Source organism: Pseudophryne corroboree, chromosome 1, assembly GCF_028390025.1.
Source record: "Pseudophryne corroboree isolate aPseCor3 chromosome 1, aPseCor3.hap2, whole genome shotgun sequence".
NCBI classification, from domain to species: domain Eukaryota; kingdom Metazoa; phylum Chordata; class Amphibia; order Anura; family Myobatrachidae; genus Pseudophryne; species Pseudophryne corroboree.
The window spans coordinates 713,342,691-713,366,962 of NC_086444.1; the positions used below are offsets into that span (position 1 = coordinate 713,342,691).

The window sequence follows — 24,272 nt, forward strand, 5'->3', positions numbered from 1 at the left end:
CACAGCTATCGCCTGAGGGTCTCTTGACCTGGCGCAATATCTCTGCAGCTTTTTGTTGAGGCAGAATGTCATCATGTCCACCTGTGGCAGTTCCCACCGACATGCAATCTGCATGAAGACTTCTTGATGAAGTCCCCACTCTCCCGGGTGGAGGTCGTGCCTACTGAGGAAGTCTGCTTCCCAGTTGTCCACTCCCGGAATGAACACTGCTGACAGTGCGCTTACGTGATTCTCCGCCCAGCGAAGAATTCTGGTGGCTTTTACCATCGCCACCCTGCTCCTTGTGCCGCCTTGGCGGTTTACATGAGCCACTGCGGTAATATTGTCTGACTGAATCAGAACCGGTTGGTCGCGAAGCAGGGTCTCCGCTTGACTTAGGGCGTTGTATATGGCCCTTAGTTCCAGGATATTGATGTGAAGGCAAGTCTCCTGCCTTGACCACAGCCCTTGGGAATTTCTTCCCTGTGTGACTGCCCCCCACCCTCGGAGGCTTGCATCCGTGGTCACCAGGACCCAGTCCTGCATGCCGAATCTGCGACCTTCGAGAAGGTGAGCACTCTGCAACCACCACAGTAGAGACACCCTGGCCCTGGGGGATAGGGTGATTAAACGATGCATCTAAAGATGTGATCCGGACCACTTGTCCAGTAAGTCCCATTGGAAGGTCCTCGCATGGAACCTGCCGAAGGGAATGGCCTCGTATGAAGCCACCATCCTTCCCAGGACTCGAGTGCAGTGATGCACTGACACCTGTTTTGGTTTTAATAGATTCCTGACCAGTGTAATGACTTCCTGAGCTCTCTCTATCGGTAGATAAACCCTTTTCTGGTCTGTGTCTAGGATCATGCCTAGGAGAGGCAGATGAGCTGTAGGAACCAACTGCGACTTTGGAATATATAGAATCCAGCCGTGTTGCCGTTACACTTCCAGAGAAAGTGATACGCTGTTCAGCAACTGCTCTCTTGATCTCGCTTTTATGAGGCGATCGTCCAAGTACGTGATAATAGTGACACCTTGCTTCCGCAGGAGCACCATCATTTCCGCCATTACCTTGGTGAATATTCTCGGGGCCGTGGAGAGACCAAACGCCAACGTCTGAAATTGGTAATGACAATCCCGTACCGCAATTCTGAGGTACGCCTGATGAGGTGGATAAATGGGGACATGAAGGCATGCATCCTTTATGTCCAGAGTCACCATAAAATCTCCCCCTTTCAGGCTTGCAATGACCGCTCTTAGCGATTCCATCTTGAACTTGAACCTTTTCAGGTATATGTTCAGGGATCTTAAATTCAATAAGGGTCTGACCGAACCGTCTGGTTTCGGGACTACAACATGGTCGAATAATAACCCCCTCCTTGTTGAAGGAGGGGAACCTTGACCACCACCTGTTGAAGATACAATTTGTGAATTGCAGTTAACACTGTTTCCCTCTTGTGGGGGGAAGCCGGCAGGGCCGTCGGTGAGAGGGCATCTTCTCAAAATCCAGCTCGTATCCCTGAGATACAATATCAATTGCCCAGGGATCTAACAGGGAGTGAACCCACTTATGGCTGAACTTACGAAGGCGTGCCCCCACCGGGCCTAGCTCCGCCTGTGGAGCCCCAGCGACATGCAGTGGATTTTTGTAGAGGCCGGGGAGGACCTCTGTTCCTGGGAACTAGCTGTGTTGTGCAGCTTCTTTCCTCTGTCCCCGCCTCTGGCAAGAAAGGACGCACCTCGGACTTTCTTGTTTCTTTATTTGAAAGGCTGCATTTGATAATATCGTGCTTTCCTAGGCTGTGCAGGAATATAAGGCAAAATATCAGCATTACCAGCTATAGCTGTGGAGACCAGGTCCGAGAACCCGTCTCCACACAATCCTCAGCCTTCCATATGCCTCTTAAGTCGGCATCATCTGTCCATTGTATATTCTACAGGACACGTCAAGCAGAAATCGACATAGCTTTGACTCTAGGACCCAGTATACTCATGTCTCCTTGGGCATGTTTTATATATACATATCTCTTAAGACAGCATCTTTAATATATATATATATCTCTATATATACATATGTATATCTATATACAAACTAGGGTCTCAATCTCTGCTGATAAGGTACCTGTCCACGCTGCCACAGCGCTATAAACCCATGCCGACACAATCGCCGGTCTGAGTAGTGTACCAGAATGTGCACGCTATCTGCAGGATCCCTGAGAATAGCTGTTACGTCAGGGCTACCTTTTGGGCAAACGTGACACCCTAGGGGAAGATTCCCATCATATCCTGGCCCTAGTGGGGAAAGGATACTGCCTGAGAATTCTTTGTGGGAAACTGCAGTCTCTTGTCTGGAGATTCCCGCTCTTTTTCCTCATGAGAGGAGGGAAATTTACCTCAGCTTTCTTCCCCTTAAACATGTGTACCCTTGTGTCAGGGACAGATGAGTCATCGGTGATATGCAAATCATCTTTTATTACAACAATCATATATTGAATACTTTTCTGCCATTGTGGCTGTAACTTTGCATTATCGTAGTCGACACTGGAGTCAAACTCCGTGTCGATATCAGTGTCTATTATTTTGGATAGTGAGCATTGAGAGACTCTGAAGGTCTCTGCGACATAGGGACAGACATGGGTAGATTTCCTGTCTGTTCTCTAATCTTTTGTGCAATAAATTCACCTTAGCACTTAATTACACATATCCAAACAGGTGTCGGCGTTGTCGACGGAGACACCCTCTCTCACACATATTTGCTCCATCTCCTCCTTAGGGGAGCCTTTTACCTCAGACATGTCGACACACACGTACCGACACACCACACACTCAGGGAATGCTCATCTGAAGACAATTCCCCCATAAGGCCCTTTGGAGAGACAGAGAGAGAGTATGCCAGCACACACCCCAGTGCTATTAACCCAGGAATAACACAGTAACTTACTGTTAACCCAGTAGCTGCTGTTTATATTGATTTTTGCGCCTAATTATGTGCCCCCCCTCTTTTTACCCTCTTCTACCGTGTAACTGCAGGGGAGAGACTGGGGAGCTTCCTCTCAGCGGTGCTGTGGAGAAAAAACATGGCGCTGGTGAGTGCTGAGGAAGAAGCCCCGCCCCCTCGACAGCGGGCTTCTGTCCCGCTTTCATGTACAATTTTGGCGGGGGCTCATACATATATACAATGCCCAACTGTATATTATGCAAACTTTTGCCAAAGAGGTCTCTAATTGCTGCCCAAGGCGCCCCCCCCGCGCCCTGCACCCTACAGTGACCGGAGTATGTGGGTTTAGTGTGGGAGCAATGGCGCACAGCTGCAGTGCTGTGCGCTACCTCATATGAAGACTGGAGTCTTCTGCCGCCGATTTCGAAGTCTTCTTGCTTCTGTCACCGGCTTCTGTCTTCTGGCTCTGCGAGGGGGACGGCGGCGCGGCTCCGGGATCGGACGACCAAGAGTGCGATCCTGTGTACGATCCCTCTGGAGCTAATGGTGTCCAGTAGCCTAAGAAGCAGGACCTATCTTCAGTGAGTAGGGCTGCTTCTCTCCCCTCAGTCCCACGTAGCAGAGAGCCTGTTGCCAGCAGATCTCTCTGAAAATAAAAAACCTAACAAAATACTTTCTTTTTAGCAAGCTCAGGAGAGCTCACTAAGTAGCACCCAGCTCGTCCGGGCACAGATTCTAACTGAGGTCTGGAGGAGGGACATAGAGGGAGGAGCCAGAACACACCAGAATCCAAATTCTGTCTTAAAAGTGCCCTGTCTCCTGCGGAGCCCGTCTATTCCCCATGGTCCTTACGGAGTCCCCAGCATCCACTAGGACGTTAGAGAAAAATAAAAGAAATTTAAAGAATCTCTGGAGCCCTCCAGAGTGTGACCGGCTCTGAAGGCACTTTTTCTAAAACTGGGTATGTTGGGAAGGGCATAGAGGGGAGGAGCCGACACACAAACACATATCTCCTATGGATGACTGAGAAATTATTATTAATGTGATGAATAAAAGCAGTGTCTATATGTTGATGTAATCTCTTAATTTATAATTACCAGAACAGCACTGCACAACATTTTAAATATCTTGTTGATGAACAATAAAGGGAAGCCACAACTAACCATTCAAAAAGCAAGTGCTTCTGGAAATGTAAGCAACATAAAAGTACTTGTTTGAAATTTCCTTGGACAACTAGAAGATTATCTAGAATTAAGATTTAACAAGTCTGTTCATAGCATTAATAATAGTAATTGAAACATGGACAACATTTATTATGTGTTTAAAAAAAGAACATTGTATTTACTGACCAAATCTATCATGAACAGGAATTTCATGCAATTTTTTCCCCAGTCTTCTTTTAAACAGGAAGATTGAGAAGAATTATGTCCAGATTAGATAAATGGAGAAAGGAGAGGGATTCCATCCATTCAAAAATACTGGAGGACAGATTGTGATGTCAGATGAAAATAAGGACTGTTCTTAAATCAATATTTAAAATTGGCTTTAAGAAACAAATATAGAGTGTCAACTCTTGGACATGATACTTAACATATCATTGGCATATTTACCTTTCACAGGAAAAACAAAAGAGTAGATTACTCTTCACGAGTAAATCTTAAATAGGGCACTCAAAGTCAGGCATTTCCTGGCATTTGTGTTTAACCAATATGGCAGCATAGGTTATTCTCGCTGAAGGAGATAATGTTCTGTTGTTTCAGTGTTTCTCGCAGAATACAGCTGAACTGAGTTCAACTTCTTCACTGAGATGCTTCAAAGTGGATAGAACAGATGAATTTAGCTATAGTCTCTGCACTATCAGAGGATCTGTTCAGAAGCCGATGAGGATAGGTCTAAAAGTCTCCAGGCTGCAAAAGGGTTAAGTTCATCCTGGTCTCTACACAGTGCCCACACATACAGCATCCGCAAAACTTTATCCTGTGGGGGTGAAAACAGTATTTATAGGTTAGTAAAAATACTCTTTATTAGTAAGCTCAGGATCAGAATCAAAAGTTAAGGCAATGTATACATAATAGACATCTTAAGACGGGATGTAGTTATGTGATCGGCGGTCACAACACCTCCCCCTACATCTTGCCCCCTGAGAATCCCGAGCGGGGACTATTCACACTCGTGGGTGCAAGACCCATAGAGTGGGTTGCGCTTGCCCCCCTACCCCCCATCCCCTGGCATTCCGCTGCCGGGATACTGGCGATGGTATGCTGACCATACCCAACCCCTTAAGACACTCTGGTTAAGTATTTCAGTACTTTATTCATAGATGGTTTTACTGGGTCTCCTTGTCCATTGCCAATTCTTAAATTTAAAAAATTATAAACTCGTTACTGATTTTTACCAAACCAGACTTCAGTTCCCTTGGCTGTAAACCCTACTATTTAATACGGTAGGAACTCCACTGATTTGGGCTGAGAGTAAAAATTAGCAATAATAGATGTAATGGAGAACATATGCCCGACCCTTATGGCTACATGTCCATTAACAGGAAATGGCAAGTTCAGCCTGGGGAAGCTTTCTTAGGGAATTCCAGCCTAAGAGCTATTGATATGGAAGATGGGAATATAGAGGTTAGGTCATTACCATCTTTGACTGCTCAGAGACATAGAAGACACATAGGCCCTCATTCCGAGTTGTTCGCTCGCTAGCTGCTTTTAGCAGCATTGCACACGCTAAGCCGCCGCCCTCTGGGAGTGTATCTTAGCTTAGCAGAATTGCGAACGAAAGATTCTCAAAATTGCGAATAGAAATTTCTTAGCAGTTTCTGAGTAGCTCGACACTTACTCTGCCACTGCGATCAGTTCAGTCAGTTTCGTTCCTGGTTTGACGTCACAAACACACCCAGCGTTCGCCCAGACACTCCCCCGTTTCTCCAGCCACTCCCGCGTTTTTCCCAGAAACGGCAGCGTTTTTTCACACACACCCATAAAACGGCCAGTTTCCGCCCAGAAATACCCACTTCCTGTCAATCACACTCTGATCACCAGAACGAAGAAAAAACCTCGTAATGCCTTGAGTAAAATACCAAACTTCTTAGCAAATTTACTTGACGCAGCCGCAGTGCGAACATTACGCATGCGCAGTTAGCGGAAAATCACACCGATGCGAAGAAAAATAACGAGCGAACAACTCGGAATGAGGGCCACTGTAAAGATTGTTCAATCAGTGAATAAACATATGTACATGTTTGTACTAAGCAATTATTTTCCAGTCATATTGGAACAGTGTAAAGAACTTGAACCGCCCTTCACAGAAGTCTGTAAGGTGAAATTGTCATTTTATTTACTTTTTTGGTCAATACTGTATTATAGCCCCATTTACTAGGGACATAGTTTTGGAAACTAGGGAGCACAAAGTAGTGTGTAAGCCAGGGGTCAGGGAACTTTTTATCTTTACCCCAAAATATATTCAGATACGCCGACGTTACCCTCATGATTTGAAAGGTAGGAAATCATATATTATTGAGCATACATACTGGTCATCTCTGTTTATATGGCATTTCTGAGAGTGAGTGAGTGAGTGAGTGAGTGAGTGTGTGTGTGTGTGTGTGTGTGTGTGTGTGTGTGTGTGTGTGTGTGTGTGTGTGTGTGTGTGTGTGTGTGTGTGTGTTATTTTTAGATATTTTTTATGTTCGCCAAATATTTTTTGGCAATGAATGGGTTGATTAACACTTTCTCCACAAAACACCAGAATGAATGTAAGAAAGATGGATGAGGTAGGAAGGGGGAGTGACAGGACTTTTAGGAGACAGATGGTCACATCCTCACCTCAGTAATGTCAGTGGGGATTTCCCACTGTTACGTGGGCCCCTGTCTGATCCTGCGGAACTCTGTCAGCACTCAGCCACAGAACACTTCAAGTTCTGTGTGTGGGTCGGCGGGCCGCGGGAGGACAGGACAGCGGAGGACGGGTGGGCATGAGGGAGCGTGGTGTGACGTCAGCACGTCACACCGTGGCAAGGAACACAGCACAGGGCGGCCAGGATCACAGCGCAGGGCGGGCAGGTAGGAGCGCAGTGTGACATCAACATGTCACATCGCGAGCCGCCCGGTGCTGGACGGGTCTGTTTTACCCCATTTGGGATAATTTACCCCTGTTCCCTGACCACTGATGTAAGCTAACATATATATTCCATAATTATGTGTTTAATGCATGGTACTAAGCATATAACTACTACAACAGTTAAAGGATTTTCACGAAAACCCAGCACTTGATCTGTGATAATACCCTCTCTACTGTGTCTTTAACATTTGGAATACTTAAACCCCTTCTAAAAAAAATCTACTCTTACCTCTCCATCTATTATTCTAATACCCTTAGATGCAAATGAAGATATGTATTACACTTGCCTGGTCTCCTTCCACAACCTCTCCCTTTTGATTTTTGAGAACCATAACTAGCTGAGCCTGGAATGTTATGATGAGGACTGGCCCTTGCTCCATCATCTTTCCCATCGGCAGCTAGAGAGGGGAAAATAAAGACATTAGAATTGTAGCAGGGGAAAAAAAATAGGAATTTAATACCTACCAGTAATTCCTTTTCTCGTAGTCCATAGGGGATACTGGGATTGATTAATACCACGGGGTATAGATCGGGGCCATTGGAGCCTGGCACTTAAAGAAATGTTCAGTGTGTGCTGGCTCCTCCCCTCTATGCCCCTCCACCAGACTCCATCTAGGAAAACTGTGCCCGAGGAGATGGACATACTTTGAGAGAAGGAAAATATATAACAGCAGTGAAGTAACGTACCAAACCACAACAACAGGAAAGGATAGCCATGCTAACCAAACCAAAAGGATAGCAATGCTAACTCAAACAGTAAAAGGGACAGCAACAGCATACCGAACCAAGAATCTACAACACGGTAAGCAGGAAACACGAAGCACTAAGGCAGGCGGACTACGGAATTAAATTCCTATTTTCTCTAATGTCCTAGGGGATACTGGGATGGATTAGTACAATGGGGAAATCCCAAAGCTCCCAGAATGGGTGGGAAAGTGCTGAGACATGAGACCCCTGCAAAACCGCCTGACCAAACTGAAGGTCTTCACCAGTCAAGGTATCGAACTTATAGAATTTTACAAACGTGTTCAAATCCAACCAAGTAGCCGCTCGGCAAAACTGTAAGGCCGAGACGCCATGGGCAGCCGCCCAGGAAGAACCCACCGACCTAGTGGAGTGGGCCTGAATAGAACCCGGCAGTGGCAATGCCGCAGAAGAGTAGGCCTGTTGAACGGTCAATCTGAGGCATCGAGCAATGGACTGCTTAGAAGCAGGACATCCAATTTTGGTAGCGTCATAAAAGGACAAAACGTGAGTCAGACTTCCTGTGACGAGCTGTCCCCTTGAAGTAAATCCTCAAAGCCCGAACCACGTCCAAGGACTTTGGAGAAACTGATGTGTCAGACAGTACCGGAACCACTATCGGTTGATTAATGTGAAAAGCCGATACCACTTTTGGCAAAAACTGTGCGCGAGTCCTGAGCTCCGTCCTATCCTCGTGAAAAATCAAATAAGGGCTCTTACAGGATAAGGCCCCCAATTCTGACACGCGCCTCGCAGAGGCCAAAGCCAGTAACATGACAGTCTTCCAAGTAAGATATTTCAATTCCACCCTGTGTAAAGGTTCAAATCAGTCCAATTGGAGAAAAGTCAAGAGCACATTGAGATCCCACGGAGCCGTGGGAGGGACAAAGGGTGGTTGAATGCGAAGGACACCCTTCAGGAATGTCTGCACTTCCGGAATTAAGCCAATTGTTTCTGGAAGAATATGGAGAGGGACGAAATCTGAACCTTAAGGGAGCCCAACCTTAGGCCCATATCCACACCTGCTTGCAGGAAGAGCAGAAAAGGGTTGAAAGTTGAAAATCCACAGTAGAATATTTCTCCCCTTACACCACGAAACAGATTTCTTCCAGATTCGGTGGTAATGCTTAGACGTGACCACCTTCCGGGTTTGGACCATAGTTGTGATAACCCAAGCTGTCAAACAAAGCCGCAGTAAGTCTGGATAGACGAATGGGCCTTGTTCATGAAGATCCTTGAGAAGCGGTAGAGGCCAGGACTCCTCTAGAGACATGGTGAGGAGTTCCGCATACCACGCTAGTCAAGGCCAATCCGGGGCAATTAGAACTGTCTGAACGTTTTCCCTTTTGAGTCTTTTTAGAACTCTGGGAATGAGCGGGATTGGAGGAAATCGGTATATGAACTGGTAAGTCCACGGTGATGTCAGAGTGGCAGCCTGTGGATCCCGCATCCTGGGACAGTAACAACGCAGCTTCACGTTGAGACGAGAAGCCTTTAGGTCTATCTGTGGACAAACCCACCAGTGAACCAGTTGCTGAAACACCTGAGGGTGAAGGCCCCATTCCACCGGATGGAGGTCGTGCCTGCTGAGGAAGTCCGCTTCTCAGTTGTCCACGCCTGGGATGAATATGGCTGAGATGGCCCTTCCGTTGGTTTCCGGCCAGAGGAGTATCCGTGACACCTCTTACATTGCGGCCCTCCTTCTAGTTCCTCCCTGTTGGTTTATGTACGCCACCACCGTGGCGTTGTCCAACTGTACTTGTATGGCCTGATTTTGTAGAAGATAGGAGGCCTGCAGAAGAGCATTGTAAATTGCCATGAGTTCCAGAACATTTATTGGGACCAAAGATTCCTGACTCGACCACTTTCCCTGGAACTGAGCCCCTTGGGTCACTGCCCCCCAGCACCGGAGGCTGGCATCCGTTTCCAGCAGAGTCCAAGACTGGGTACTGAAACTCCGGCTCTCCACAAGGTGAGAGACTTGTAGCCACCATAACAGGGAGATCCGTGCTCTTGGCAACAGAGCTATACTCTGGTGTATGTGCAGGGGAGACCCTGACCACTTGTCTAGCAGATCGAGCTGGAACGGACGGGCATTGAACCTGCCATAGTGGATTGCCTCGTAGGAAGCCACCATCTTTCCCAGTAGGCGGATGGAAAGGTGAACAGAGACACTGCGGGGTCTGAGCACCGAGCAGACCATAGCCTGGATTGTCAATGCCTTGTCCATGGGGAGGAACACCACCTGAGACGCCGTGTCCAGTATCATTCCCAGGAGCTGAACCCTTTGTGATGGTTCCAGGTGAGATTTCTAGAAATTTAGGATCCAAACATGATCCGTAAGAAGGCAAGTAGCCAAGTTGATGCTGTTCAGCATACTCTCCCTTGACACCGTCTTTATCAGAAGATCATCCAAGTAGGGAACTATGTCGACTCCCATCATGCGGAGTTGCATCATCATCTCCGCCATGACTTCTGTGAATACCGTTGGGGCTGTGGAGAGACCAGGGGTAAGGCCTGAAACTGGAAATGGTGGTCCAGAACAGCGAATCTAAGATAAGCCTGATGAGGGGGCCATATTGGGATGTGTAGATAGGCATCCTTGATATCCAGGGATACCAGGAATTCCCCTTCTTCCAGACCAGAGACCAGTCACCCTTAGAGATTCCATCTTGAACTTGAACACCCGAAGATACAGGTTCAGAGATTTGAGGTTCAAGATCAAATGCACCGAACCGTCCTGTTTCGGTACCACCAACACACTTGAATAAAATCCCCTGTTGTGTAACACAGGAGGTACTGGAACAATAACATTTGCCTGTAGTAGTTTTTGAATGGCGTCCTGCAAGGTAACTCTTGCTACAGGTGACGCTGGTAAGCCTGACTTGAAGAATCTGAGAGGAGGGGTGGTGCTTGAAGTTCCAACCGGTAACCCTGGGATATGAGGTCCCTCACCCATGGGTCCCGCCAGGATTTCGCCCACACATTGGCGAAGTGTTGAAGTCGAGCACCCACCTGAAATTACCCCTGCAGCTAAGGCCAACCGTCACACGGAGGGCTTAGCAGAGGAGGATCCGGAGGCCTGGTCCAGAGAACCAACACCCGCTGGTTTACGGGACTTACCTCTATTTCCTCTAGCTGCATTGGGGGCACCACTGGCTCTGCCTCTAAATCTAGCCACATGAAAGGACTACAGAGAGGGCCCAATATAGGGACATCTAGCCGGAGGCGCAGCAGACAGCAAATAGGTAGACTTATCCGCCGTTGCTTGAGAGATCCACTTGTTCAGTTCTTCCCCAAACAAGGCATCCCCTGTGAAAGGAAGATTTTCCACTCCTTTCTTGGAATCAGCATCCACTGTCCATTGTCACAGCCACAGAGCCCTGCGAGCTGAGACCACCATTGCTGTGGCACGGGCATTAATGAGGCCTATTTCTTTGATCACCTCACTCGTGAAATTTGCAGCATCCTGGATATGATGCAGTAGAGTCAGGATCTCGTCCTGAGGTAGCATGTCAAACCCTTTTAATATATTATCAGACCTTTTTACCATGGCTCTTGTAATCCAATCGCAAGCAATGGTGGGCCTCTGTGCTACGCCCACTGTGCTACGCCCACTGTGGTATAAATTGATTTGAGTGTAGTCTCAATTTTACAGTCAGCAGGGTCTTTGAGAGAGATAGCACCAGGTACAGGCGGCACAATCTTACGTGACTGCCTGGACACTGAGGTATCCACACACGGGGGGGTTCTCCCACACCTTCCTATCCTATTTTTTTTGTCAGGATTGAGTTTAATTCCTTGGAGACAGGGAAGGTGGCAGAACAAAAAACAGTTATTCCTCAGGTTCTGTCTCCTTATCCAGTATGTTGAGGACTTCTCTAATAGAATAAATTAGGGCCTCCACAACTTGAGACAGAGTATTGTCCCCCTCCATGTCTACCTCACCTTCATCCAAATATGGCATGTCATTATCAGAGTCAGATTGGAGTACATGTGGGAGTGTGCGTTTATAAAAGACCATCAGGGGGGGCTGAGGTGCTTGCCTGAGGTCAGCAGCCCTGATTAAAAAATCATCCACGGATTTCTTAAGGGTCTGCCTTTCTTGTCTGGCAATAGCCAACTCTGTATTAATATTAGTAATCGTTCCTTTGAATGATTGTAACCATTCTGGCTGGAGAACACTGTGTACAAAGGAGAAATCCCCCCGGTGAAGGGGAAAACTTTGTGTTGCATGAGGGACACACAGCCTTTTTGCCAGACATTCTGATTCAGCAGAAATACACACAGTTCAGTGAAATAACACAATACAGTGAAAAACACAGGACGGTGAAATAACATAGTAAACCCCAGACACCTGAATGGAGTGACACAGAGAAGAATGAGACCAGTACACAATACCTCAGTCAAAGCAGTGCTCTGCTGGGTATAATTCAGAGACTCAGTAAGGCAGAATGTGGTAGAGCCACCAATATGCTTCCCCCCTTTCTATAAAAACCCCAGTTACTAGTACAATTGGTGATTCAGCAGGGTCTGTGGAGGAGCAGCGCTTGCATGCAGCTTGGAAGTCAGCAGCAGCTGGAAACAGCGCCTTTGAGCTGCTAGACCCGCTCTCCGGAAGCCCTGCCCCCTCAACGGCGCGCGGTCCCTTTATGCTTATACTGGCTTTATTGTAAAAATATACAGTGTAAATGAAGTTTAAAAACCCCTAAAAAGCCTGCCGTGACCTTATGCCGCCATTGTCACCGGGGATCTGCGCTAACCGGGACCCCGGTGTTAGTACTCACTGCACCGCGTCTTTTCCGGCACCTATTATGGGTGGGTGCATTCTGCTGGTGTGTTTGCACACCCTGGGGGCATGTGAAACAGCGCCTCAGGAGCTAATATCCTGTCAGCGGGGATACGAGCCATTAACCCTATCGGAGGTTGATTCGGTCGTTCCCCCATAGGTCCCACGACACAGGTGGACTGGGGCCAGCCAGAGCTGCCTGAAAATAAGAATTTACTTACCGATAATTCTATTTCTCGGAGTCCGTAGTGGATGCTGGGGTTCCTGAAAGGACCATGGGGGATAGCGGCTCCGCAGGAGACAGGGCACAAAAAGTAAAGCTTTAGGATCAGGTGGTGTGCACTGGCTCCTCCCCCTATGACCCTCCTCCAAGCCTCAGTTAGGTACTGTGCCCGGACGAGCGTACACAATAAGGAAGGATTTATGAATCCCGGGTAAGACTCATACCAGCCACACCAATCACACTGTACAACCTGTGATCTGAACCCAGTTAACAGTATGATAACAGCGGAGCCTCTGAAAAGATGGCTCACAACAATAATAACCCGATTTTTGTAACTATGTACAAGTAATGCAGATAATCCGCACTTGGGATGGGCGCCCAGCATCCACTACGGACTCCGAGAAATAGAATTATCGGTAAGTAAATTCTTATTTTCTCTATCGTCCTAGTGGATGCTGGGGTTCCTGAAAGGACCATGGGGATTATACCAAAGCTCCCAAACGGGCGGGAGAGTGCGGATGACTCTGCAGCACCGAATGAGAGAACTCCAGGTCCTCCTTAGCCAGGGTATCAAATTTGTAGGATTTTACAAACGTGTTTGCCCCTGACTAAATAGCCGCTCGCCAAAGTTGTAAAGCCGAGACCCCTCGGGCAGCCGCCCAAGATGAGCCCACCTTCCTTGTGGAATGGGCATTTACATATTTTGGCTGTGGCAGGCCTGCCACAGAATGTGCAAGCTGAATTGTATTACACATCCAACTAGCAAAAGTCTGCTTAAAAGCAAGAGCACCCAGTTTGTTGGGTGCATACAGGATAACAGCAAGTCAGTTTTCCTGACTCCAGCCGTCCTGGAACCTATATTTTCAGGGCCCTGACCACATCTAGCAACTTGGAGTCCTCCAAGTCCCTAGTAGGCGCAAGACACCACAATAAGCTGGTTCAGGTGAAACACTGACACCACCTTAGGGAGAGAACTGGGGACGAGTCCGCAGCTCTGCCCTGTCCGAATGGACAAACAGATATGGGCTTTTTTGAGAAAAAAACCACCAATTTGACACTCGCCTGGTCCAGGCCAGGTCCAAGAGCATGTTCACTTTTCATGTGAGATGCTTCAAATCCACAGATTTGACTGGTTTTAAACCAATGTGTTTTGAGGAATCCCAAAACTACGTTGAGATCCCACAGTGCCACTGGAGGCACAAAAGGGGGTTGTATATGCAATACTCCCTTGACAAACTTCTGGACTTCAGGAACTGAAGCCAATTCTTTCTGGAAGAAAAATCGACAGGGCCGAAATTTGAACCTTAATGGACCCCAATTTGAGGCCCATAGACACTCCTGTTTGCAAGAAATGCAGGAATCGACCGAGTTGAAATTTCTTCGTGGGGCCTTCCTGGCCTCACACCACGCAACATATTTTTGCCACATGTGGTGATAATGTTGTGCGGTCACCTCCTTTCTGGCTTTGACCAGGGTAGGAATGACCTCTTCCTGAATGCCTTTTCCCTTAGGATCCGGCGTTCCACCGCCATGCCGTCAAACGCAGCTGCGGTAAGTCTTGGAACAGACATGGTACTTGCTGAAACAAGTCCCTTCTTAGCGGCAGAGGCCATAAGTCCTCTGTGAGCATCTCTTGAAGTTCCGGGTACCAAGTCCTTCTTGGCCAATCCGGAGCCATGAGTATAGTTCTTACTCCTCTACGTCTTATAATTCTCAGTACCTTAGGTATGAAAAGCAGAGGATGGAACACATACACCGACTGGTACACCCACGGTGTTACCAGAACGTCCACAGCTATTGCCTGAGGGTCTCTTAACCTGGCGCAATACCTGTCCCGTTTTTTGTTCAGACGGGACGCCATCATGTCCACCTTTGGTAATTCCCAACGGTTTACAATTATGTGGAAAACTTCCCCATGAAGTTCCCACTCTGCCGGGTGGAGGTCGTGCCTACTGAGGAAGTCTGCTTCCCAGTTTCCATTCCCGGAATGAAACACTGCTGACAGTGCTATCACATGATTTTCCGCCCAGCGAAAAGTCCTTGCAGTTTTTGCCACTGCCCTCCTGCTTCTTGTGCCGCCCTGTCTATTTACGTGGGCGACTGCCGTGATGTTTTATCCCACTGGATCAATACTGGCTGACCTTGAAGCAGAGGTCTTGCTAAGCTTAGAGCATTATAAATTTACCCTTAGCTATATTTATGTGGAGAAAAATCTCCAGACTTGATCACACTCCCTGGAAATTTTTTCCTTGTGTGACTGCTCCCCAGCCTCTCGGGCTGGCCTCCGTGGTCACCAACATCCAAAACTGAATGCCGAATCTGCGGCCCTCTAGAAGATGAGCACTCTGTAACCACCACAGGAGAGACACCCTTGTCCTTGGATATAGGGTTATCCGCTGATGCATCTGAAGATGCGATCCGGACCATTTGTCCAGCAGATCCCACTGAAAAGTTCTTGCATGAAATCTGCCGACTGGAATTGCTTCGAAGGAAGTCACCATTTTTTTACCATGGCCCTTGTGCAATGATGCACTGATTTTAGGAGGTTCCTGACTAGCTCGGATAACTCCCTGGCTTTCTCTTCCGGGAGAAACACCTTTTTCTGGACTGTGTCCAGAATAATCCCTAAGCACAGGAGACTTGTTGTCGGGATCAGCTGCGATTTTGGAATATTTAGAATCCACCCCTGCTGTTGTAACAGTATCCGAGATAGTGCTACTCCGACCTCCAACTGTTCCCTGGACTTTGCCCTTATCAGGAGATCGTCCAAGTAAGGGATAATTAAGACGCCTTTTCTTCGAAGAAGAACCATCATTTCGGCCATTACCTTGGTAAAGACCCGGGGTGCCGTAGACAATCCAAACGGCAGCGTCTGAAACTGATAGTGACAGTTCTGTACCACGAACCTGAGGTACCCTTAGTGATAAGGGCAAATTTGGGACATGGAGGTAAGCATCCCTGATGTCTCGGGACACCAGATAGTCCCCTTCTTCCCGGTTCGTTATCACTGCTCTGAGTGACTCCATCTTGATTTGAACCTTTGTAAGTGTTCAAATTTTTTTAGATTTAGAATAGGTCTCACCTAGCCTTCTGGCTTCAGTACCACAATATAGTGTGGAATAATACCCCCTTTTCTTGTTGTAGGAGGGGTAATTTAATTATCACCTGCTGGGAATACAGCTCGTGAATTTTTTCCCATACTGCCTCCTTGTCGGAGGGAGACCTTGGTAAAGCAGACTTCAGGAGCCTGCGCAGGGGAAACGTCTCGACATTCCAAACTGTACCCCTGGGATACTACTTGTAGGATCCAGGGGTCCTGTACGGTCTCAGCGTCATGCTGAGAGCTTGTCAGAAGCGGTGGAACGCTTCTGTTCCTGGGAATGGGCTGCCTGCTGCAGTCTTCTTCCCTTTCCTCTATCCCTGGGCAGATATGACTCTTATAGGGACGAAAGGACTGAAGCTGAAAAGACGGTGTCTTTTTCTGCAGAGATGTGACTTAGGGTAAAAACGGTGGATTTTCCAGCAGTTGCCGTGGCCACCAGGTCCGATGGACCGACCCCAAATAACTCCTCTTCCTTTATACGGCAATACACCTTTGTGCCGTTTGGAATCTGCATCACCTGACCACTGTCGTGTCCATAAACATCTTCTGGCAGATATGGACATCGCACTTACTCTTGATGCCAGAGTGCAAATATCCCTCTGTGCATCTCGCATATATAGAAATACATCCTTTAAATGCTCTATAGTCAATAAAATACTGTCCCTGTCAAGGGTATCAATATTTTTAGTCAGGGAATCCGACCAAGCCACCCCAGCTCTGCACATCCAGGCTGAGGCGATCGCTGGTCGCAGTATAACACCAGTATGTGTGTATATACTTTTTATGATATTTTTCCAGCCTCCTGTCAGCTGGCTCCTTGAGGACGGCCCTATCTATAGACGGTACCGCCACTTGTTCTGATAAGCGTGTGAGCGCCTTATCCACCCTAAGGGGTGTTTCCCAACGCGCCCTAACTTCTGGCGGGAAAGGGTATACCGCCCATATTTTCTATCGGGGGGAACCCACGCATCATCACACACTTCATTTAATTTATCTGATTCAGGAAAAACTACGGTAGTTTTTTCACATCCCACATAATACCCTCTTTTGTGGTACTTGTAGTATCAGAAATATGTAACACCTCCTTCATTGCCCTTAACGTGTGGCCCTAATAAGGAATACGTTTGTTTATTCACCGTCGACACTGGATTCAGTGTCCCTGTCTGTGTCTGTGTCGACCGACTAAAGTAAACGGGCGTTTTAAAACCCCTGACGGTGTTTTTGAGACGTCTGGACCGGTACTGATTGTTTGTCGGCCGTCTCATGTCGTCAACCGACCTTGGCGCGTGTTGACATTATCACGTAATTCCCTAAATAAGCCATCCATTCCGGTGTCGACTCCCTAGAGAGTGACATCACCATTACAGGCAATTGCTCCGCCTCCTCACCAACATCGTCCTCATACATGTCGACACACACGTACCGACACACAGCACACACACAGGGAATGCTCTGATAGAGGACAGGACCTACTAGCCCTTTGGAGAGACAGAGGGAGAGTTTGCCAGCACACACCAAAAACGCTATAATTATATAGGGACAACCTTATATAAGTGTTTTCCCTTATAGCATCTTTTTTATATATTTCTAACGCCAAATTAGTGCCCCCTCTCTCTGTTTTAACCCTGTTTCTGTAGTGCAGTGCAGGGGAGAGCCTGGGAGCCTTCCCTCCAGCCTTTCTGTGAGGGAAAATGGCGCTGTGTGCTGAGGAGATAGGCCCCGCCCCTTTTTCGGCGGCCTCGTCTCCCGCTCTTAACGGATTCTGGCAGGGGTTAAATATCTCCATATAGCCCCCGGAGGCTATATGTGAGGTATTTTTAGCCAAAAAAGGTTTTCATTTGCCTCCCAGGGCGCCCCCCTCCCAGCGCCCTGCACCCTCAGTGACTGCCGTGTGAAGTGTGCTGAGAGGAAAATGGCGCACAGCTGCAGTGCTGTGCGCTACCTTAAGAAGACTGAGGAGTCTTCTGCCGCCGATTCTGGACCTCTTCTCGTTTCAGCATCTGCAAGGGGGCCGGCGGCGAGGCTTCGGTGACCATCCAGGCTGTACCTGTGATCGTCCCTCTGGAGCTAATGTCCAGTAGCCAAGAAGCCAATCCATCCTGCACGCAGGTGAGTTCACTTCTTCTCCCCTAAGTCCCTCGTTGCAGTGATCCTGTTGCCAGCAGGACTCACTGTAAAATAAAAAACCTAAGCTAAACTTTTCTAAGCAGCTCTTTAGGAGAGCCACCTAGATTGCACCCTTCTCGGCCGGGCACAAAAATCTAACTGAGGCTTGGAGGAGGGTCATAGGGGGAGGAGCCAGTGCACACCACCTGATCCTAAAGCTTTACTTTTTGTGCCCTGTCTCCTGCGGAGCCGCTATCCCCCATGGTCCTTTCAGGAACCCCAGCATCCACTAGGACGATAGAGAAAATAATAAATTAAATACATTTCTGAAGAAAACTCTCTGGAGCTCCAGAGAATGCACCCGGCTCCTTGGGCACATTTTTCTAAACTAAGTCTATAGGAGGGGCATAGAGGGGTGGAGCCAGCACACACTGAACACTTCTTAAAGTGCCAGGCGCCTATGGACCCGATCTATACCCTATGGTACTAATCCATCTTAGTATCCCCTAGGACGTTAGAAAAAATAAAAATCAATATAAATACCATATGTATCACTCAGGTATAAAATCCCTATACCCTGTGTCTTCTGTGATCCTCAATGGTGTAGGCTGTGCTCCTGGTGTAAGGGATCCTGCCATGCTGCTAATAACATGGGGGGTTTTGTTAAAACCTTCCCCCAGAAGAGGACATCCTTTTTAATATTTAGAGTTATGTATTTTATACAAACCACAGCTACGTATTAACAGGAACAAGAGATCAGCACATAGCAGACGTATATATGTTTAGGAACATTTTCTGATACTAGTATAAAAAATAACTTACATCAATATTGTCAATATCCAGGATCTTGGAGTGGAACTGAAGACCCATAGCTTTGGCCTGCTGAATAGGGTGAGCCAACTGACTGTAGGTCTAAGTGGGAAAAACATTTATCAATGTAATGATCAGATACAGTAGTACAGCTGTGATCATAGTTTCACAGATGAAAGTATGTTCCACCAGCCAGCACAGATAAGAGATGGAACCCGAGCTGCGTATTTACCGAGTGACAGAAATCCTAGCTCCACCCCATATGCAACATACACAGAGTACAAATTCCAGCACCACATCTAGAGATGTACAAGTGGGACCTAAGATTACAACTTTGAGAGTTAGCCTGGGCAACTGTTTGCTGTCAATCATCATATCACAGTTTACTAGGCGCTACCATTGCATTTTTCATCACTCCTTCCATTTTTCACAGAATATTGCAGGGTTTAAATAAATGATAACATTTTTGTTTCTGCTCATCTTGGGGGCCACATAGCTGTGTAGTAACTGTTCAGGTGATGTGTGATTAGAGGTGGTGTCAGGACTAAACCAGTGGCTACACTCCTTACTAAACAAAAGTCAACTAGAGTAAACAATCTTATCTATAGACACTCCTACAGAATTAAAACACATCTCCAAATATGAAAAACAGAAAGAACTGTGATTTAGAAAGCATAATGAAATTTTGTATACTTCTACATTAGTATTGTATTGGCAAAAAAAAGAGGTGTGTGTGCAAATCAAGGGAGGAAACTATTTCTGATATTTTTTTTCAATCAGCTGTTTTTGGGGAAATACAACCAAACGGTGCTCTGCACACAACCTATGCATAAGACATTGCCACCATGGCCCTATGTGGAGTTTGTATATTCTCCCTGTGCTTGCGTAGGTTTCCTCCCACAATCCAAAAATATACTAGTAGGTTGACTGGCTCCCATCAAAAATTAACCCTAGTGTGTCAGCATGTGTATGTACAGTACATTGTCAGAATAGATGGGCCAAGTGGTTCTTATCTGCCGAGATATGCAAAACAGTGGTAGAATGCATTCTTGCTCAAGGACAACTGAGCACCCATCTCTCATACATAGAAGTAACCCAATTATTATCCTGACGAGTACTATAGAACAGATTTTAACTTCATTTTTTATTTCACTGTTCTACTAAAATGATTTGATCGCTTCAGCAACAAAGAGCTAGTACTACCATCAGATAATCCTAGAAGGTTTATCCAAGATTTAACATACATCGTTTCTTAATTACCATACACATTTTGGGTGCTATTCTTCTATTCCCTTAACATCTTTGTAGCCTATGATTGCCATCTACACCATACAAAATAATTTTCCTCATTCTCAACACACCATTTTACAATACAGTGTCTGCACTCAACTCATCCTACAATCTGCCCGATAGACAGTATTCTCCAGACTTCCCCACTCCATCTCTCCCTCACTGTATAATATGGGATCCGGTCTGAAGGTCGACAATGTTTAGGTCGACAGCCACTAGGTCGACATGGATGGAAGGTTGACAGGGTTTCTAGGTCAACAGGTCTAAAGGTCGACATGAGTTTTTAAAAAAAAAAAATATTTTTTTTCCATTTTTTCATACTTAACGATCCACATGGACTACGATTGGAACGGTAATCTGTGCCGAGCGAAGCGGTAGCGGAGCGAGGCACCTTGCCCGAAGCTCGCTCGCCATGCGAGGGGACACGGTGCACTAATTGGGGTTCCCTGTCACTTTACGAAGAAAACGACACCAAAAAAACCAAACCCTCATGTCGATCTTTAAACCTATCGACCTACCACATGTCGACCTAGAAACCCTGTCGACCTTCCATCCATGTCGACCTATAGTGGTCGACCTAAACATTGTCAACCTAGATACTGTCGATTTGATGAACCACACCCTAATAATATACCTACAACATAAAATTTCCCCATATTCCTCTTCCTTGACCACACTACTGCTTTTGACACAGTTAATCACCACCTTCTTCACTCTATTGGCTGTTTGTCACAATTCTTTCCTGGTTCACTTCCTACCTATCATACAGCTCCTACATCTTACACACATTCACTCCCACTTCTCTTGGTAATCAAATTTGAGCAAGTCAGCCTCCAGTACCTTCTGTATTGTGACTATATCTTTCGTATTATCTTGTGAAACTGTCTCACTGCTATCTCCACATGGATTTCCCAATGCTAGCTAAAGCTCATAGTTATGCAATTCCAAAATAGAGAACTGCTCCTTTTTTGTGTTTTATGCTTAAATGCATTGAAAACGAGACTTACCGCTTCATAACACCAGTCTTTAAGAACATCAAGATCACCTCTAATTATAGCCTAGAAAACAAGGGAAGGGTAATTTTAAGGGTCAGTTTATAAAAACACAACATTTATATTTTTAACCATTACAATACAGAAATACAATAGTAAAACCAATATTGCTCGTATTAACTCAGATTACATAAAAAGAGGATTTTGGTACTTACCGATAAATCCATTTCTCTGAATCCTCTAGGGGATACTGGAGCATCAATTTACATTAGGGGCGTGAAGCTTGCAACCGGAGGTGTGGCACAATCTAAAATTAGCATTGTGTGCACAGCCAGCTCCTCCCCCTTCACATCCCTCCTCCCTCAGTTTGGAAAATTTGACTGAGAGAATAGGACATGATACTATAGCACCTGGCGAGGAACCGAACCGTACAACATGTCAAACAGTATTCAAGAAACGGTTAACCGAAAAACGAACGCTGTTTGTACGAACTGTTTAAACAAGAACTTCGAACACAGCAGGCTGACAGCACCGAGGCGGGCGTCCAGTGTCCCCTAGAGGATTCAGAGAAATGGATTTATCGGTAAGTACCAAAATCCTCTTTTCTCTTTCATCCACTAGGGGACACTGGAGCATCCATTTACATTAGGGGACGTCCCAAACTTATCCCCAAGGGAGGGAGTGCTGTCGGTGGCCTGCAAAACTAAACGTCCGAACTTAAGAGTCTCCGGACGCAAAGTTATCAAACCTGTAATATTTCGTGAACGTGTGGGCTAAAGACCACGTTGCCACTCTGCAAAGCTGAGTATTGGAAACACCTCTGGCATTCGCCCATGAGGCCCCCACTGATCGGGTGGTAGAAGCACCCGCCTGAACCGAAACCTGTGTTACAGGAAATATAAGCTTGCCGAATGGCAAGTCAAATCCGTCTAGACAAAAGACTGCATAGGCGCAGGCCAAAACTTCTTTGGCCCATCTAAAAACAAAACAATTGGTCCGACCTTCGGAAAAGTCGATGTAACCTACACGTATACCCCTAAAAGCTCGGACAACATGCAAAGACACGTCCCCATTTGCAAGACCCATCTGCAAGACCCTAGGAAGAGGGGACCATGCATGGCTGGTTTACGTGAACCCCCGAAACAAACTCTGGAAGGAAATCTGTTCCTGTACGGAATTCCATCCTATCCGCCTGAAAAATGAAAAAAAGGACGTCTACCCTATAGGGCTCCCAACTCATGAACCTGCCTGGCCGAAATCAAGATAAGCAATAATGTGATCTCCTAAGAGATATTTCAGGTCTTTCTTGCAAACGGCTTAAAAGTTGGAGTCTTCAAAAAACTCCAACTCCAAAATTAAGTAGGACGACGAAAAGGGGAACGTATGCTCAGAACCCCCAGTAAAAAGGTTTGACCTCTGGCAAGGATGCCGGATGGAGAGAGCCGAAAGTTGAACCTTCAGAACGCCCAGTATCAGTTCTACCTCTAGACTGGCCTGAAGGAAAATTAGAAGTCTGGATAAGTGGAAGTTCGTCGAATTCCACCCACGTACTTGATACCAGGCCATATATCTCTTCCAATCTATGTAGTAGTACCTAGCGACAAACATCGTAGAAATGGCCGTTCTTGGTATCCCTCTGTCTCTTAATATCCGGGTTTCAAGAGCCACGCCGTTAAACGCGACCTGTGCAGGACTGGTGATGAAACGGTCCCTGAGATAACAGGTCCTCCCTCCGAGGTTACCGCCAAGGATCTTACCCTAGTAATCCTTGCAGTTCTGAGTACAACTCCTGCGGGATCAGTCTGGTGCGATCAGGATCGCCCACATTCGTTCTCTTTTCAACCCTTTCAGAAACCTGGGTATGCGTGGGAAAGGAGGAAAAATTTAAACCCTCCTGCAACACCAAGGAAGCGTTAATGCGTCCACTGCGTCTGCTGCTGGATCCCTTGTCCTGGACACCTATCTGGGCAGCTGATGTTTTTGTCCAGACGTCATTAGGTCCACTTGAGGTAGACCCCATCTCCATACCACAATGTCGAACATCCGTGTAGGCACCACTCTCCCGGATGCATGTCCTGGCGACATGAGAGAATCTGCTTTCCCAGTACTCATCCTCTGGAATGAACACTGCCGATGATGAGGCGTCGCATTTCTGCCGACAACAAGAACCTTGTGTCAGCCCTTGGCGCCTTCCTGCTCATTGTTCCTCCTTTACGGTTTAAGCAAGCCGTCGTCATGACATTGTCCGACCGTATCCTGACGTGTTGACCCATGACTAGGTCTTCGGCTAAGTACACCGCTCTCAGTTCGATAATGTTTATGGGCAGGTTGCACTCCAGTAACGTCCATCTGCCCTGAAACTGATGTTTTTCTAAGACGACACCCAAACCTCTGAAACTGTCGTCTGTTGTCAGGATCCTTTAATCCCAAATGCCGAATCTCTTGCCAGCTGCGAGATTCCTATGTAACCACCACCAATTTAAGGAGGTTCGTATGCGCGGTGGAAACCGGATTCTTTGATATAGAAACCAGTGCGAACTTGCTCCCTAAGCAATGAGGTTTATCTGGAATTGTCGAAAAGGAAGTCTGCCGTATTGGATAGCGTAGAACAACGGCCTCTTCCCGAGAAGTTGCACACAGAGGTGTAGAGAAAACGTCTGTGTCTCAGTACCTGAGCAACTAATCTTTGTAGGACCTGGACCTTATGCTCTGGTAAGAATACTCTCAATGGTACCGTGGCCAAGATGAAATCGAAGAATTGAATCCACGGAGTTGGCATGAGGTCGGATTACTGTAACATCACACTCCACTCATGTTGAATGAGAAAATGATGCAACGTCTGAACCTCTTTGATGAGCAGTTCCTGAGATATTGCTCTATTCCTTAGATCGTCTATATAAGGTATAATCATGACTGCCCTGATTTTCGTAAAGATTCTTGGAGCTGATAGACCGAACAGTAACACCCTGATGGTGTCCAGACTGGGATATGCAGATATGCCTCCTTTATGTCCATGGATACCATGCAATGGCCTTGTTCCAAGCCTGCCATGACCGACTGGAATGATTCCATCCGGAATTCATAGACCCTTAGAAATTGGTTTAAAACCATTACATTGAGTATCGGTCTGACCGTTCTGTCTGGCTTTCGGCACGACAAAAAGATCGGAATAGAAAACCCGT

At 46.7% G+C, this 24,272-nt stretch overlaps 1 protein-coding gene across 4 annotated transcripts in view; it reads right to left on the reverse strand.

Moving 5' to 3' along the window:
• Nucleotides 1-4,206: 4,206 nt before the first annotated feature.
• The window catches only part of TIMM44 (translocase of inner mitochondrial membrane 44), a 211,355-nt gene continuing 191,289 nt past the window's right edge, over nucleotides 4,207-24,272 (reverse strand). For all 4 annotated transcript variants that reach the window (XM_063915150.1, XM_063915159.1, XM_063915168.1 and 1 more), the window contains 4 exons: nucleotides 21,106-21,156; nucleotides 18,821-18,910; nucleotides 7,321-7,431; nucleotides 4,207-4,894 (listed from right to left, as the gene is read on the reverse strand). In XM_063915150.1, the coding sequence (XP_063771220.1) occupies nucleotides 4,775-4,894; nucleotides 7,321-7,431; nucleotides 18,821-18,910; nucleotides 21,106-21,156 (372 nt within the window). In that variant the 3' untranslated portion in view covers nucleotides 4,207-4,774. The remainder of the gene's footprint in view (nucleotides 4,895-7,320; nucleotides 7,432-18,820; nucleotides 18,911-21,105; nucleotides 21,157-24,272) is intronic.